Source organism: Erinaceus europaeus, chromosome 9 (assembly GCF_950295315.1).
Source record: "Erinaceus europaeus chromosome 9, mEriEur2.1, whole genome shotgun sequence".
NCBI lineage: Eukaryota > Metazoa > Chordata > Mammalia > Eulipotyphla > Erinaceidae > Erinaceus > Erinaceus europaeus.
In genome coordinates this window covers 48,143,855-48,160,159 of record NC_080170.1, presented here as the reverse complement: position 1 = coordinate 48,160,159, position 16,305 = coordinate 48,143,855, and the positions used below count along the sequence as shown (strand labels likewise).

The following is a 16,305-nucleotide window of genomic DNA, read 5'->3' as shown; positions in this document are numbered from 1 at the left end:
CCTAGTTAGGTCCATTGCAGAGGGAACTACTTCTGAGTCTAAGGACAAAGACCATTAAGGCAGTAACTATAGCATATCCACCACCAACAAAAAAATACTCAATATAAACATCAGCCTGGATTCCTACTATGTTAAATAGGACATACCACTAATCCTATATGCCATGTAATATGAACATAGAATTTTTTGTAGTAAACCAGTAAGAATTCCTCCTAGCACTAACTTTGATGTTTACCTTGTTATAGACTGAATTAAAATTATCACTTAAGTATCAGTGTTTTATAAAATAACAAGTAAGCCAATTAAAAAATTGTCTGTTAGAAACTTTATGTCTATATATAATTTACACTTACTCAAGAGAGTAACTGGCTGGAATGATAGAGCAATGGTTATGCCAAAAAGACTCATGCCTGAGGCAATAAAGTCTCAAGTTCAATCCTCAGCATCACCATAAGCCAGAGCTGAGCAGTGCAGTCAATCTTTCACTCTGTCACCAAATGTTTAGTGACCTCGCACACAACCCAGTTCAAGCCTCAGTACCACGTGGGAATGTCACATTATTGCAGAGAAGTTCCAGTGTCAGGATCAGAGACAGAATCTCTCTCATTGTCTTCCAATAAATTTTAAAAAATGTTTTTAGGGAGTTGGGCAGTAGCGCAGCGGGTTAAACGCGTGGCACAAAGCGCAAGGACCGGTTAGGATCCCAGTTCAAGACCCCAGCTCCCCAACTGCAGTCACTTCACAGGCTGTGAAGCAGGTCTGTAGGTATCTCTCTGTCTCTCTTCCTCTCTATCTCCCCCTTCTCTCTCAATTTCTCTGTCTCTATCCAATAAAGAATAAATAAATAAATAAAAATGTTTTTAAAAAGAAAGAATAAGAATTACTGACTGGGGAGTTGAGCGGTAGCACAGCAGGTTAAGCACATGTGGTGATCCCGGTTCAAGCCCCCAGCTCCCCACCTACAGGGGAGTAGCTTCACAAGCAGTGAAGCAGGTCTGCAGATGTCTATCTTTCTCTCCCCCTCTGTCATCCCCTCCTCTCTCCATTTCTCTCTGTCCTATCTAACAACAACGACATCAATAACAACAATAACTATAACAACAATTTTAAAAGGCCATCAAAAGGGAAAATAAATAAATAAAATTTTAAGAATTACTGATTCAATTATTTTAATTTTACAAAACAACTAATTTTAAAATTCATGCATCAGAAACTACTTTATCAGCATTGAATTTAATCCTGTTATGTAGGTATCATACTTAAAAGAAATTAGAAAATTTGTTCAAGGTCAACAAATATGTTGGGTGTTTTTGCTTTTTTTTAATTCAAATAGATGATCAGCTCTTTTATAAGGTGTTTGTTCTTAAATCACCTATAATTCCATGTTCATGTGTATGTGTGTGTGCGTGCGTACATTTATGTGTATGTGATTTACAAGATTATATGGTAGTAGAAATATAATTCCATACCACTCTCACTACCAAAGTTCTGTGCCCCCACCCCCTTCCAATGGTAACCACCACAGTTTTCCCAAGACCATAGATATGGGTTGACTATATATATATATTTTTTTCTTTCTTCAAGTTCATGTGTTTCAATTCTCTATATTCCACATGAATGAAAGCATCCCATAGGTGACCTTCCCTTCTTTCCTTACTTCCCTGAGCATAATTACTGCCAGTTCCTTTATTACTTTTGAGTAGTACTCCACTGAGTATATGCCCCGTCACTTCTTTTTTATTTTATTGGTTTTGGATTTATAATACTCAAATTAGTGAGTTTTGCTTCCCTGCTAAAGCTTTTTCCCCTAGCTCTAAGTATTCTTCATAGGGTTTCCCACCACCACTAATATTTAAAAAATTTAATCAGCAAAATGAAAAGGCACATACTAGAGAAACACCTGGGCCATTTGGCCAAAGACAACTGACTCTATTCAGAAGCTGATGCCCATTCTTACTCACATCCTTTCTAAGCCACACCTACATTCATTAAAATTTCTGAGTGCCCCTCCTTTTCCCTTTTCCTTCTGAGATAAGGGGGAAAGTGCCTGACTTGCTCAGGTGTTCTGCAGATTTTCTTCCTTCTTTTTGGGGAAAAACCAAAGGTTTTTGGTCACAAAAGTTCCAGGTCCCGATTGAACTGGAATTCAAAGACCGCTGGGTTTTTTGTTTGTTTGTTTGTTTGTTTCTTAAGTATTTATTTATTGCTTCCAGGGTTATCACTAGGGCTTGGTGCCTGCACTACAAATACACTGCTCCTGGAGGTCATTTTTTCCATTTTGTTAACATTGCTGCTATTGTTGTTGGTGGTGGTATTGCTGCTGTTGTTATTGGATAGGACAGAGAGAAATCAAGAGAGGAGGGGAAAACAGAGAGGGAGAGAGAAAGATAAGACACCCGCAGACCTGCTTCACTGCTTGTGAAACAACTCCCTGCAGGTGGGGAGTCAAGGGTTCAAACCCGGATCCTTATGCCAGTCTTTGCGCTTTGCGACATGTGCACTTAACCCAGTCCATTACTGCTTGGCTCCATCTTATTTATTTTATATAGAGAAAGAGAGAAATTGACAGGGATGGGGAGAAATAGAGGAGAGGGAGAAAGAGAGAGAGAGAGAGAGAGAAAGAGAGAGAGAGAGAGAGACCTGCAGTACTATTTCACCAGTTGTGAAGCTTCCCCCCCTCAAAGTGGGGACTGGGAGCTTGAACCCAGGTCCCTTGGCATGGTGACATGGGTAATCAACCAGGTGTGCTACCACCCGGCCCCATTACTTACCATTATTTTACAAATTGAAGATGACGTTTTCAATCAACTATTTACTGAGAACTGTCAGGAAATTGTGAGGATGTAGTTGAGCTTGGCAGGGCTTGATTTGAGGGGACATCCATCCTCTCGTCTTATCAGACTTATTATCTACATAATCATTGTTTTGCCTGAAAGATCCCCACCCATTCCATCCCTTTGATCTATCTTCTTTCTACCCTCAAGATCCTCCCTGCCTGCAGGGTATTATTATTTATCCTACCAGTTAAAACCCTCACAACAGTTGCTAAGGAAGTTACCTTACTCAGCCCCTTTTGCCTTTCTCCACCCCTTTCCAAACCATGTCAAGCCATTTCCGTTTCTGACTTGCCACTTCCAGGTCCAACTTTTAAAAAGCCTGGGCTCCCTGATCAATAAAGAATCAAATTGCCTCGCCACCATGAGTCTGTTCCTGATTCATCTCTCTCACGTCGCTGAGTGAGTAGCAGCCCAGACTGGCTCTGGTCGCGTTCTCTCCAACCCAGTGAGTATGCGCCTAGGAAGAGGCACCCCCACGCTAGCCCAGCAGAGAACCTCCTATGAGTGAGGGATTATACCAGGCATAAAGATATAATAATGCCAGCTAAAATTTTGTACTATCCTTTTGTTAAATGTAGCAAGTTTAAAGAAATGTGATATAAGAATAGAAACAAAGAATAAATTTTACTTGAAAAATATGTCCACACATATTTATATATCCACACATATATGGCAGCTTTGTTCTTTAGAACATGAAACATTCTATTTAGTGGAAATTTTGATATTGGCAGGCCAAAATAAATGGGACATTTCCCAAGAAAATCTACTACAAAACACTATATTGACCCCAAATATTGGGCTAATGCTGCATCTTACCCCTTTAAGTAACACACCTAGTGTATTCTATGAGTTTCATCAACAGAGTCACCAGGTAAGAATAACTGGAAGCTAGCATAATTACCTTCTTGGGTGGTCTTTTGTAGACTAGAAGTTGCTTTAATTATGACTCCTAGCCAAATGTGTGCCACTTTCGTATGATTTCTAAAATACACTTATTCTGTATAAAATACATCAGTAGACTCTGGCAACCAACATAACTATATGAAACTAAAATACTTCTAGTAGTCTTAGAATCTCTCCCTCTTTAAAAAAAAATTCTTTTAATGGTTTATAATCAACAGTGAAATGCAATAGTTTGTCCATGCATAACATTTCCACATAACGATATAACCTCCACTAGGTGCTACTCTGCCATCATGTTTTAGGACCTGAACCCCCCTCTCCAATCCAGAGTCCTTTACTTTGATGCAATACACCAACTCCAGTCTTCTATTTATTTTTTTTTTTATTACTACCAGGTAATTATTGCTGGGGCTCGGTGCCAGCACTATGAATCTACTGCTCTTGGCAGACATTTTTTTTTCCTTTTTTTTTTTCTATTTTTTTATTAGCTAGGACAGAGAGAAATTGAGAGAAGATGGAAAGACAGAATGAAGAGGAGAAAGACAGACAGCTATAGACCTGCTTCACCACTCATGAAGCAGAGCCTCTGCAGGTCTGAGTGCACCACCACCCAGCCACTTCGATATCACTGTGTACATTTCCTTCTCTACTTAGGAGATTATTTAAAGACAGTTTTCCAAATTTACCTCAGGGGATATGTTAAATTACAAGATCACATCCAAAATCCTAGACTACTAAAATCAGTTTGTACCAACTAAGGCCAATAGGTACAGAATTGTTTAATGCCTCTGTAGAGAGTTTCCTTTAAAAGAATAAGGCAGATTTTAGCCTGAGAGTTTCTCTGAATGCCTTTAAATAGACTATGCAAAGACAAAACCGTCTGACCAGAAAACTCAGTATTGTTTCTCTGAATGAAGATCTAAGATCTGGAACTTATCCACAAATGAAAATTTCAGGATACAAAAGCTTATGTTTTGTTTTTAATAAAACTTTACATTCTCTTCAGTTATTTCTTTTTAACATATTTTCACTTAGATCCAAGGCATCCTAAAACACATGAATTTCACAGATGAGTCAGCTCATTAGTGAACTGAGGTAGTAGATTACAGAAAAGTAATTGCTAGTGTTTCCGAGTGAAACCACAGAAGAAAGGAAACCACCTCTCATAGCATTTCGAACAATGGACAAATTATAGTCCTGTGAGCCAGAACATCCACTCCAGGCCAACTAAATCCACTCTTCTTCCTGCCTCCCTGGAAATCAACGAAATAAATGGATTTGGTTATTTGTCATGCCAAATTGTTTCCACTGCTCCCGGGCAGACTTTTCCATTCTTTTTCATTTCAGATAGGAAAAGAGAGGGAGGGAGACACACACAGAGAGAGAAAGAGAGAGAGAGAGAAAGAGAGAGGGAGGGAGAGGAGAGAGAGGGAGAAGGGAGAGAGAGAGAGAGAGAGAGAGAGAGAGAGAGAGAGAGAGAGAGAAAGAAAGAACGCTATACCATTACACCATGCATGGAGCTTTCCCCTGTGCCCTCCATGGTGCCTCCATACAGTACATCTAATCTGGGGCTACCAGCATGGCACTGTGCAGGCTCTTTGAGGTAAGCTATCTCCTGACTCAACAGAATCATTTTGGCTCCTGAATACTTTCACAGTTCTTTCTCAGGCACTGTAGCATTTACTAGTGACAAAACCAGGTCCAGAGTAAAATAATATGAGAAAAATCTGTACAGACTTCGATACAGTACAAAGAGAAAAACAAGTCAAAAGGTAAGTGCAGGGAGTCAGGCGGTAGCGCAACAGGTTAAGCGTGGCACAAAGCACAAGGACCTGTGGAAGGATCCTGGTTCGAGCCCCGGCTCCCCACCTGCAGGGGGTCACTTCACAGGCGGTGAAACAGGTCTGCAGGTGTCTATCTTTCTCTCCCCCTTTCTGTCTTTCCCTCCCCTCTCCATTTCTCTCTGTCCTATCCAACAAGGACAACATCAATAACAACTATAACAATAATGAAAAACAAGGACAACAAAAGGGAATAAATAAGTATTTTTAAAAATCCTTAAAAAAAAAAAAAGGGAAGTGAGGAAAAACTGCAGTAGAAAAACAAAGAACACAGTACTGTCTATGAGGAAAGTAAAAAAGGTCTGGTGAAGTGCTGCCATCCATCTGAATTGCACTTTAAAGGATAAGTCAGACTCAGAAAGTGAAAAAATAAAGATGAAAGAGCTTCAGAGAATGCATGGGCAAGAGAAGAGAATGCAGTGGAAGAGGGTGAGAGGCAGTAACCACAAAATTCACTCAGTAGAGCCTGAAGGTAAGTGGTGAAAACAGCAAGAAAAAAATGGCTGCAATGTAAATGGGTGGCCCTTCACTGTCATGCTAAGGTCAAATAATAAATTGACTGTTCTCCATACTTTGGATAGAAACTGTAATGTGAGATGCTCAAAAAGCCATTAATAATTCTCCTGCTAGAGCAGAGATTTTTCAGATAGCTGAGTACATGGGAGATAGCACTAAGGATACACTATCTAATCTCAGACATTTCTCTTCTTGAGAAAACACACATGTAAAATATCATCATTCGTGAACCTCCCAAAGTCAACCACGTCAGAAAATTCATCTTTATTTCCTTTGCACCAATCTGAAATATTATTTTGTTATTTCCCTATGTAGAAAGCAAAATAAGTTGGTATTTTAAAAAACTGTACTCTATTAGTTATCCTTTGTTTAGTTACCACTAATTGTACTCTAGAAATAGTATAAGAACCAGAGGCTTTATTAGTAAGACCTAGATAGAAATAAAGGTAATATAATAACACATGTTGTGTCTTTGCATTGTTTTCCTAATTATAGGACACTCAACTTAGAAACTTGTTCAAACAGAGTTCCCATCATTTTATCACCTCATCTCCTTCTGTAAAGACTAATCCTCAGTGTTTTTCTGTTCTAATTATCAATTAAAATGTGCCTAGTTCCCAGGAAGCACTAGGGAATATGGCCAGGACCAGACACTCAATACATGTTTATTCAACAAATGACAGATAATAGATGTGAGTAAGAAAAAAAAAAATCAAAACCAGACATGCCTCTTCTAGGCAAGAGCTTTTCTACAGGAAGCACCCTAAGTAGCTATTCAAATCACCTGTGAAAAGTGTTCAAATGTGTCATAAGTAATTGATAATAATAAGTAAGAATGGTATATAGAACAATCCACATTGCAGTTTCTGTTCTTCATACAGGTGTTGGGATTCTGATTAAAAAAGAACTGATATTCTAGATTTTTTTTTTGCCTCCAGGGTTATTGTTGGGGCTCAGTGCCTGCACCATGAATCCACTGCTCCTGGAGGCCATTTTTTCCCTCTTTTGTTGCCCTTGTTGTTGTACGCTTGTTGTTATTATTGTTGCCATTGATGTTGTTCATTGTTGGATAGGACAGAGAGAAATGGAGAGAAGAGGGGAAGACAGAGAGAGGAGAGAAAGATAGACACCTACAGACCCGCTTCACCACCTGTGAAGCGACCCCCCTGCAGGTGGGGAGCTGGGGGCTCGAACCAGTATCCTTACGCCGGTCCTTGCACTTTGCGCCAAGTGTGCTTAACCCGCTGCTCTACCGCCCGACCCTGATATTCTAGAATTTGAATGTAGTTATAATGCAAATGTTTGATGGAATTCAAATTGGAAAAGTTATGACAGTGTTCTTTCTTAAAAGATTTATTTTATAGGAAAGAGCAGCACTCAGCGCACCACTCAGCTCTGGCACATCTGACGCTGAATCCTTTGCCCCACCCCAGTCTTTTACTTTGGTGCAACACACCAAATCCAGTCCAAGTTCTGCTTTGTGTTTTCCCTTCCATTCTTATTTTTCAACTTCAGTCTATGAGTGAGATTACTCCATACTCATCCTTCTCATTCTGACTTATCTTATTTAACACAATTCCTTCAAGCTACATCCAAGAAGAGGTGAAGAAGGTGAATTCACCATTTTTAATAGCTGAGAAATATTCCATTGTGTGGCTACACCACAACTTACTCAGCCACTCATCTGTTGTTGGGATAGGTCTTCATTTATTTTTTTTAATTTTATTTATAAAATGGAAATATTGACAAGACTATAGGATAAGAGGGGTACATCTCCACACAATGGCCACCCCCATATTTATTTATTTTAAAAATGGAAATAATGACAAGACCGTATCATAAGAGGGATATAATTCCACACAATTCCCACTGCCAGAGCTCAGTATCCTGTCCCCTTCCTTGAAAGCTTTCCTATTCTATATCCCTCTGGGAACACGGACACAAGATCATTACGGGGTGCAGAAGATAGAAGGTCTGGCTTCTGTAATTGCTTCTCCACTGAACATGGGCATTGGCAAGTGTCGATCCATACTCCCAGCCTGTGATAGGACTTTTTTAAAAAAACAAAATCTAGGGGGCAGGGCAGTAGAGCACCAGGTTAAGCACACATGATGTGAAGTGCAAGGACTAGTGAAAGGAGCTCAGTTTGAACTCCTGGCTCCCCATCTGCAGGAAGGTCGGTTCACAAGTGGTAAAGCAGGTCTGCTGGTGTTTTTCATTCCCCCTCTCTGTCTTCCCCTCCTCCCGATTTCTCTCTGTCCTATCCAACAACGACTACTGTAATAACAACAAATATGAGAACAACAAAAATGGAAAAATGGCTTCCAGGAGCAGTGGATTCATCGTGCTGGCACTGAGCCACAGTGATAGCCCGGGAGGCAAAAAACAAGCAAACAAACAAACAAACAAAAAATGGGTGTTAAAATAGTATATGGAGTTTCTACAGCAGAAAACCTCCATTCATTTTACAGAAGCCATACTTTTCATATGAGTTTAGTGATGCTACTTCTTCACTGAGAATTATTAAAGAATAAATAATGTATGACTATATTCATTTGGACTGATTCAGAAGCATTCCAGAGCATACTGTCTTTCTGGAAGGTACAAAGGCTGCTACGGGAAGAGAGGAATTCACACAGGAAAGGATCTCTGCCAAAGAAGGCATTCTGAGGACTTCCAGAGGTGTGGCCATGGAGTTACCCTGACTGAAAAATCATGCTCAGAAATACCCAGGTAAAGCAATGAAAAACTCAATTGGAATATTACATTGCAACTGCAAGGCTTGAAGAAAATCAGAGCCACAGGTGGGTGTACTTTATGGAAAGGAGGTAAACTCTACAAAGACAGTTTGAGTTAGGAGCTACACTGAGCAGCAGGCTTCATTTTAAGTCATAGAAAAGAACTCATAGACTAGGCCTAAGAAGGCAGAGAAGAGCATGGCACTGGTCTGAAGCAAAAGCTGCGTTCCCCACTCAAGTCATAAAAGTAGACAGCCAGAAACCAGAATAAAGTCTAAGACAAAGCAATAAAAAACTCACTGCCTAAAATCATACAAATGAGTATCAAATATGCCTCTCTCCCCCACCACACACAAGGATATTAAAAAAAAAAAATGCTAGGCACAGCACCACCTACAGGCTCAACAGCAAATGCATGCTGAAGCAAAACATGGAAGGTTAAAAGGATTAGAAAAATGTCTGAATGTGAATTCAGAAAACTTACTATGAAGGCAATTCAAGACTTCAACCATATCATACAAACACAAATCAACATCTTAGTAATCTCATCAAAGAGCTACAAAATTCACAAAGAAAACTTTGAATAAAGATACATGAAGGATATTCTTGAAGGAGTTAGTGCTTACATAAGAGGCCCTAGTAAGCAGAATAGTTCAGCTAGAAAAGAGAATAGCAGGAATAGAAGCTAAAACCACCACACTTTCTAAATACAAGACTGTTGGAGAGAAAAGACTCATGAAAAATGAAGGAACACTTGGTGACACAGAAGACTCCATGAGAAGAAAAAAAACATAAGAGTTATTAAAATTCCTGAAGATGAGAACAGGGAGAGACTAGCAGAGAGCACATTCAAAAAAGCCATAGCAGAAAATTTTCCATACCTAGGAAATGCTGAAAATACAAGCATAGAGGAAGCTGAAAGAACACTCAGGATCTTTAAGTCAAAATGCCCCACACTATGACATATCATTGTTAAACTATCCAAAAGCAAAGACAGAGAAAAGCTAGTACAAGTCACTAGGGGAAAAAAGAATTTGACATGCAAATGCAGAACCATCAGGCTATCTTCATATTCCTCACCACAAATACTACAAGCAAGAAGAGATGGAATGACATACTCATTTTATGATAAGGATTACTAGCCACAAGTACTCTACCTTCCCAAAGTATCTTTCACATATGGAGGAGAAATTAAAACCTTCCCAAACATATAGAAACCACCACCAGTCCTACCTTGCAAGGATTACTGAAAGGAGTTCTACATGAAAAGAAGCAAATAAATTCCAACTTTAAATGAATTCATCAGTGGTAGAATAGCACTGGAAACATGAACAATAACAAAAAAAGCAAAGACATCAGAAAAGGGAGAACAATATGAGCAGTGTTGAGGAACCAAGCAAAATATCAAAAGGCCTGATACAAGACTAGACACTCTAAAATTACAATCCCTTTATCATCTTGGTTGGAATTTGAAGGGAAAATTTGGATGCAATGAGTCAAAAGAGAGATGGGAACACTAGCTGACCACATGTGTAGGTGAAAGTCAGGAGACAGAGTCAGAAACTTGAACTGGGAGTAGGGTACTGCACCAGAGCAAGGAACTCTGGAGATTGAGTGAAAGAAGGGAGTTGAGAAGAGCAGTTGGGATTACAAGTTAGGGGTGAGAGTATTCTGCAGACACTAATGATGAGGAACTGGGAAATGGAACCCATATGTAGATAACTGTGCTGTAAATCATAGACCTACTATTAAAAAAGAGGAAAGGGAGGACTTACTCACATTGTGATCTTTTTCCTACAGGAGCTGAATCCCAGTCCTAAAGGGCTTAATTTTCTAGCAGAACAGCTGTCTCCTACTCTTAAAAAAAACCAAAACAACAAACAAAACCCTCTCACACACAAAAATGGAGACATTAATGTTGAAAGTAATCCAGAATAGTGAAGGGGCTTAGAAATATGGGCTCAGCTTGCATTTCTTCATATTGTCAAAATAATAATACTTTCTTAAGAATGAATATATAGGGACCAGGTAGTGGTGCACTCAGTTGAGCATATGTTACCATGCACAAGAACCCAGTTTCAAGCCTCTGGTCCCCACCCACAGGGGGTAAGTCTCATGAGCCATGGAGCAGTGTTGCAGTTGTCTTTTTTCTTCTCTTCTTAGCTATTTCCCCTTCCCTGTCAATTTCTCTCTGTCTCTATTCAGTAAATAAATAAATACATGAGATTTGTAAAAAGATAACTCTTTTTAAAAAGAGTGAAACTATACAACTGAATGTAATTCTAGAAAACAAAGAGCATTTTGTGTTAAAGTGAACAACAAATGTAGGGTCAACAAAACAGCTCACTTGGATCATGCATTGCTTTACTATGTGTGTGGGATAGGTTCAAGCCCTGGTCCCACAGCATTAAAGGAAGCTTCAGAACTGTGGTTTCTTCCCCTTTCTATTTCTGCCTCTCTGTCTCTATCTGAAAAAGTCAGCCCAGAGCAGTAAAACTCTGGAGATGACCCCCCAAAACTATAGAAAACAGTTTATTTATGTAGAGTCACTAACTAACAATAGCCAACAGTACTTGGGTACTTAATTTGTGACAGAAACTATGTGAGCTGCATAACTCTATATAGTGAAGAATTCTGAATCCCCACACACACATGATTGAGGAAGAAAACAAAATGGCAAAGAAAGAGAAATTATACAGATTCAAGAAAACAGAGGTTTTCAGTGATGAAATTATTCTTGAAATCTAATGCCCCTAATGAATAATCTACACTGACTCATCTCTGTGTTTTGTGGGAGGAGATAGGTAATATGGCCAATCTACAGATGTGATTAAAAAGAAGAAAAAGAAAGAAAACAACCAGAGAATGTTAAGTGTATCATGCAGGATCAAAGCCTTTTGTGGCCATCAGAGCTTAACACCACCATCATGTAATCAAGATACTACCTAGAGATGAACATGTACATGTACATGATGGCATGAAAAAAATAGAAGTAAACCACTGCTCACATGTGATAAAAAAAAAAAAAAAACATTCCAGAATCAAAATATAATAGCAAACAGACTTTGTAAAGTAACAGTACCTTCACTGTCCATATCCCAGCCTCAGGCTCTTTCACATTCACCACCTTGGCTGAGTTGTGAATATTTAGAAGCTCATTCAGGCCAAATCCATTTTTTATCAGCTTCCCTGGAAAACAGACACCAAGGAAACAGGAATAATCTTTCTTTGTGCTTTGCATATTAGCTGTATACATTTCCACTATAAATTAACTGATGAGCGTTTGTACCTGCAACTCAAAAAATCAGTTATTTTTAAACATCTTCTTTGGTCATTTCTGAATTTATTAAGTTTATTCAAAATATCAGCGTTAAACTGACACAAATAAGTGTGCAAAACATCATATACTTCCAAATACTTTTATATTATGTTATTGTATGGTGTTCGAAAAACCTTACCTAAAGGATTTCGAATTTCTATCATTGGAGATGGACCACTCAAAGACACAGTAACCTCTTTCAGACTGGGATCGAAAGGAATTTTCCAAGTATTTACAGCCTGTTCCAAATGGTCTGTGGATAAGAGATGAACTTTGGAAGCCTGTACTGCTTCTTCTACCCATTTTAATACCTGGAAGAGATAAAGATATGTGTGTGGTTATCAGAAAGCACTTCTAGTTTTAGGCCACCTTAACTTCCAAGCAAAGCAGTTGGCTTTGGTTAACCATGTGACTAAGGCCCTTCTTGTACAAGTGTGAGTTTTAGCCCACTATAGTGAAAACAAACTCTTTCCCACATCAAGGTTTTATTGCAGCACTCAAACTTCAAGTTTTCCATCTCAGAATAATACAAAGTGAAATTACAATGTTACCAAAAACAGTTGAGTGAGACATAACATACATAGCTATCACTCAGTTTCTTATTTCTCAAGAAAAGTGAAAGAATCTATAATAAATATGGTATTGTGGGGACGGGTGATGGTTAAGTGTACATTTCACCATGCACAAGGACAAGGGTTTGAGACCCCATTCTGCCTCCTGCAGGGGAGATTCATGAAGACATGCAGGTCTGCAGGTATCTATCTACCCACTCTCTATCTCCCCTCTCAATTTCTCTCTGTTCTGTAAAAAGAAATAGAAAATACATAAATAAAATGGTTGCCTTGAGCGATAGATTTATAGTGCCAGCACCAAGGCGTAGTGATAGCCCTGGTAGTAATAAAAATGTGTGTGTGTGTGTGTGTGTGTGTGTGTGTGTGTGTGTGTGTGTGTGTGTGTGTGTGTGTGTGACTGTCAATATTTTGAGGTACTCTCTCCCTCTATTCTTTTGTTTTATTTTTTTTCTTACACTGTAATTACACTCACTTAGCAAATCAAATGTCAAACCCAATGCTGATATATTGGCTATATCAAGTATTTTAAAACAATATATAATAGTTATATTATGCAATGAAGTACATACATTATTGAAAAATAACTACAGTGACAGTAAAATTTTCATCGGTATGATAAAATAAATAAATACCAAAAAAGTAAAAGGTAAAGTAATGATTGCATGCTTAAACATAAAGAAAGATTTCACACATTGTATGCTTGAAAACAAGTTGAGTTTTAGCAAAAATATCTAAGAAACTGGGATGTAAAGGGAGTATTAATTCCTCACTCCATTTCACAAAAGTGTATTGGAACAGCAGCACAATTCCTCATTAGACAAGCTGCACAGGTCTAAGCAGGTACAGGTTAGCTGAACCTACAATTAATTTTAAGTAATGATCATCTCTAATTTCACCTCAGATCTTTCTCTGGTTCATACATCCTTCAAGACTACCCTATTAAGAACAATTCCCCTTGTAATAATACAATAAAGCACTGAGCAGCACCACCTATTAAGGTACAGCTAAGCTATTCAAAATAAACAAAACAGTTTTTTATATTTCAATAGTGGTAATCACAAATCAATCAAGCAACAGACTGTGTGATAACTTCATTCTATATAAAACGTAACCCTTTTTATTTGTTGTCCTCAAGGGAAAGGGAAATGGCCGAGACATGCTGCCACGTAATAAACAATGCTCACATTCCTAAAGCGTTCATTCATGAAACAAATGCTTATTGTTCAAGGTACTCTCCCAAGTACTGACTGAGTGTTGATGAGCATACCTACCTTTAATATTTGCTAGCAGTCTCCTTATCTGAACATGTAATAACATTTTTACATTTATTTTATTTTTAATAAATTAACCTGACTTTCCTCTAGGAGCAACACTCACAACTTTTTTTTAATTTTTATTTTTTTAATCATCTTTATTGGATAGAGAGCCAGAAATCAAGAGGTAAGAGGGTGATAGAGAGGGAGAGAGATAGACACTTGCAGCACTGCTTCACCACTTGCAAATATTTCCTCCTGGAGGTGGAGACCTGTGGGACCTTGCATAAGCTGAGGTCAAAGGACCATGGGGGAGGGGGGAGGCTGGATGCCTGGGAGGCACAGGCCTTCCCTCAATCTCTTCAGGGGCCTCTATGAGTTGAGCAAGAAGGAACCAGCCTAACAGGTCCCAATACCCCTGTCAGCCTCCTTCATGCAGGAACCCACATACCCTCTGTGCTAGCTGGTGGTTTGACTTCTTCATTCCCCAAACTAGTTCAATCACTTACTCAACGGTTACTGGAAAGACCCTCACCATTTCTCTACCCCCTGCTATCTTGACCATATAAGGTATCCCTTAACAGACCTCTCCTCACTGCTGCTTCCCTACCACCCTTTAAAAAGTCTGCTCTGCTGCACAATAAATGCACTATTCCGGCAATAGTGTCCTGAGTGATCTCTGATTCTATCTCTTGCCACAGTCTCCAGAGAGAGAGATCTCAGCGCGCTCACCCCTGATGCCCTCAGTCTGGACCTCTTCGGCCCCCAGCTCTGGTGCGCAACAGAGTGGGTTAGCTGACCTGGTCTGATCAAGGAGAGGGTCCACAAAGGATCCCAACAGGGACCGGGGGCTCAAACCTGGGTCCTTGCACATTGCAATATGTGCGCTCAACCAGGTGCACTGCCACCACCGGGCCCCACCCATGACTTTTTTTTTAATCTCTGTATACCAAAAACTAGGTGACGTGCCCTATAGGGTGGTTATATAAATATTAACTCTGAGGAAGCTGGTCAGAATGATGGTAGTAACGGTGTCTTCTTAAGTAAATGGAGCACTAGTTGAAATGGTGCGTGTAAAGAACATTAAAATATAAAAGTAGTTATTCCAATAATTTCTTCCCCCTCCAACTAAATTTCCTCTTCTTCCCTAGACTAAATATTTTTACAATGGGGAAATGTCATCCACGAAAATCAGATAAGGCCTGAGAGGAGAGGAGGGAGTGAGGTGGGGAGAAGAAGGAAGAGAAAGAGTAGGAGAAGGAAGACAAGTAGGAAGAGAAGGAGAGGGGAAGGAGGAGGAGGATGGAGAGGGAGGGAGGGGTAGACACATTAGACCAGTTAAAAAAGAAGACGAGAAAATATGGAAACAGAAATCTTCCAGGTACATTGGGGAACCTGTGACTCTCATTGGCTATAGTGAAGTAAGTGCTCAGGAAAAGTAGAGGCAGAAAGTGAAGCTGGAAGCTTATGTCAGGTCTCAATGTAAGGCTACAAAGTGAGGTTGTGATGTTTGGAATTGGTTGTAAAGCTCCAAGTGAAAATTGCTGAAGGCTTTTGGGGGTCAGGCAGTGGTGCACTGAGCTGAGCACACATGTTACTATGACCAAGGTCCCAGACTCAAGCCCCTGGTCCACACCTGTGATGGGGGTGGGATTTCATGAGCAGTGAAGCAGTGCTTTGGGTGTCTCTCTCATCTATCTCCCCCCTTCCCTCTCAATTTCACTCTGTCTTCATCAAATCAATTAATCAGTCAATCAATTAATACATTTATTTTAAAATTTTAAAGGTTTTAAGTAAAGGAGCTACATGCTGAGTGTGAAATTTTATAATGAAAAACTTGCAGTGTTATCACAGCTGAACTAGGGAGAAAACCACATCTACTACAAAAAACAATATATCTTATGATAGATAACCTTAAATTTTAACCTCATAAAGCACCTGAAATTTTAGACATTAAATAAAGCACATATCGACATAACTCTTTAAAAAGCAGATGACATTTCTGGGGGGAAGAAAATGAGTTCTGAGTAACCCGTTAGGCTTGAAAAGAAAGATATGGGCAGGGGCGAGTGGTGGTACACCTAGTTGAGCACACAAATTACAGTGCAAGAGGACTAGGGTTCAAGCACTTGGTCCCCACCTGCACAGAAAAAGTTTCATAAGTGGTGAAACAATGCTACAGATGTCTAGGGGTTTGTTAATCTTGTTTAATTTTTCAAAGAACCAACATTTGACTTCATTGATCTTTTAAATGATTCTCTTATTTTCAATGTTGTTTATTTCTGCTCTAATTTTAATGATTTCTGTCCTTCTGGTTGCTTTAGGG

At 39.3% G+C, this 16,305-nt stretch overlaps 1 protein-coding gene across 2 annotated transcripts in view; it reads right to left on the bottom strand.

The window, feature by feature from the left end:
- The window catches only part of HMCN1 (hemicentin 1), a 453,341-nt gene that overhangs the window by 282,251 nt on the left and 154,785 nt on the right, over positions 1 to 16,305 (bottom strand). For both annotated transcript variants that reach the window (XM_060197833.1, XM_060197834.1), the window contains exons 5-6: positions 12,294 to 12,465; positions 11,918 to 12,024 (exon numbers count right to left, since the gene is read on the bottom strand). In XM_060197833.1, the coding sequence (XP_060053816.1) occupies positions 11,918 to 12,024; positions 12,294 to 12,465 (279 nt within the window). The remainder of the gene's footprint in view (positions 1 to 11,917; positions 12,025 to 12,293; positions 12,466 to 16,305) is intronic.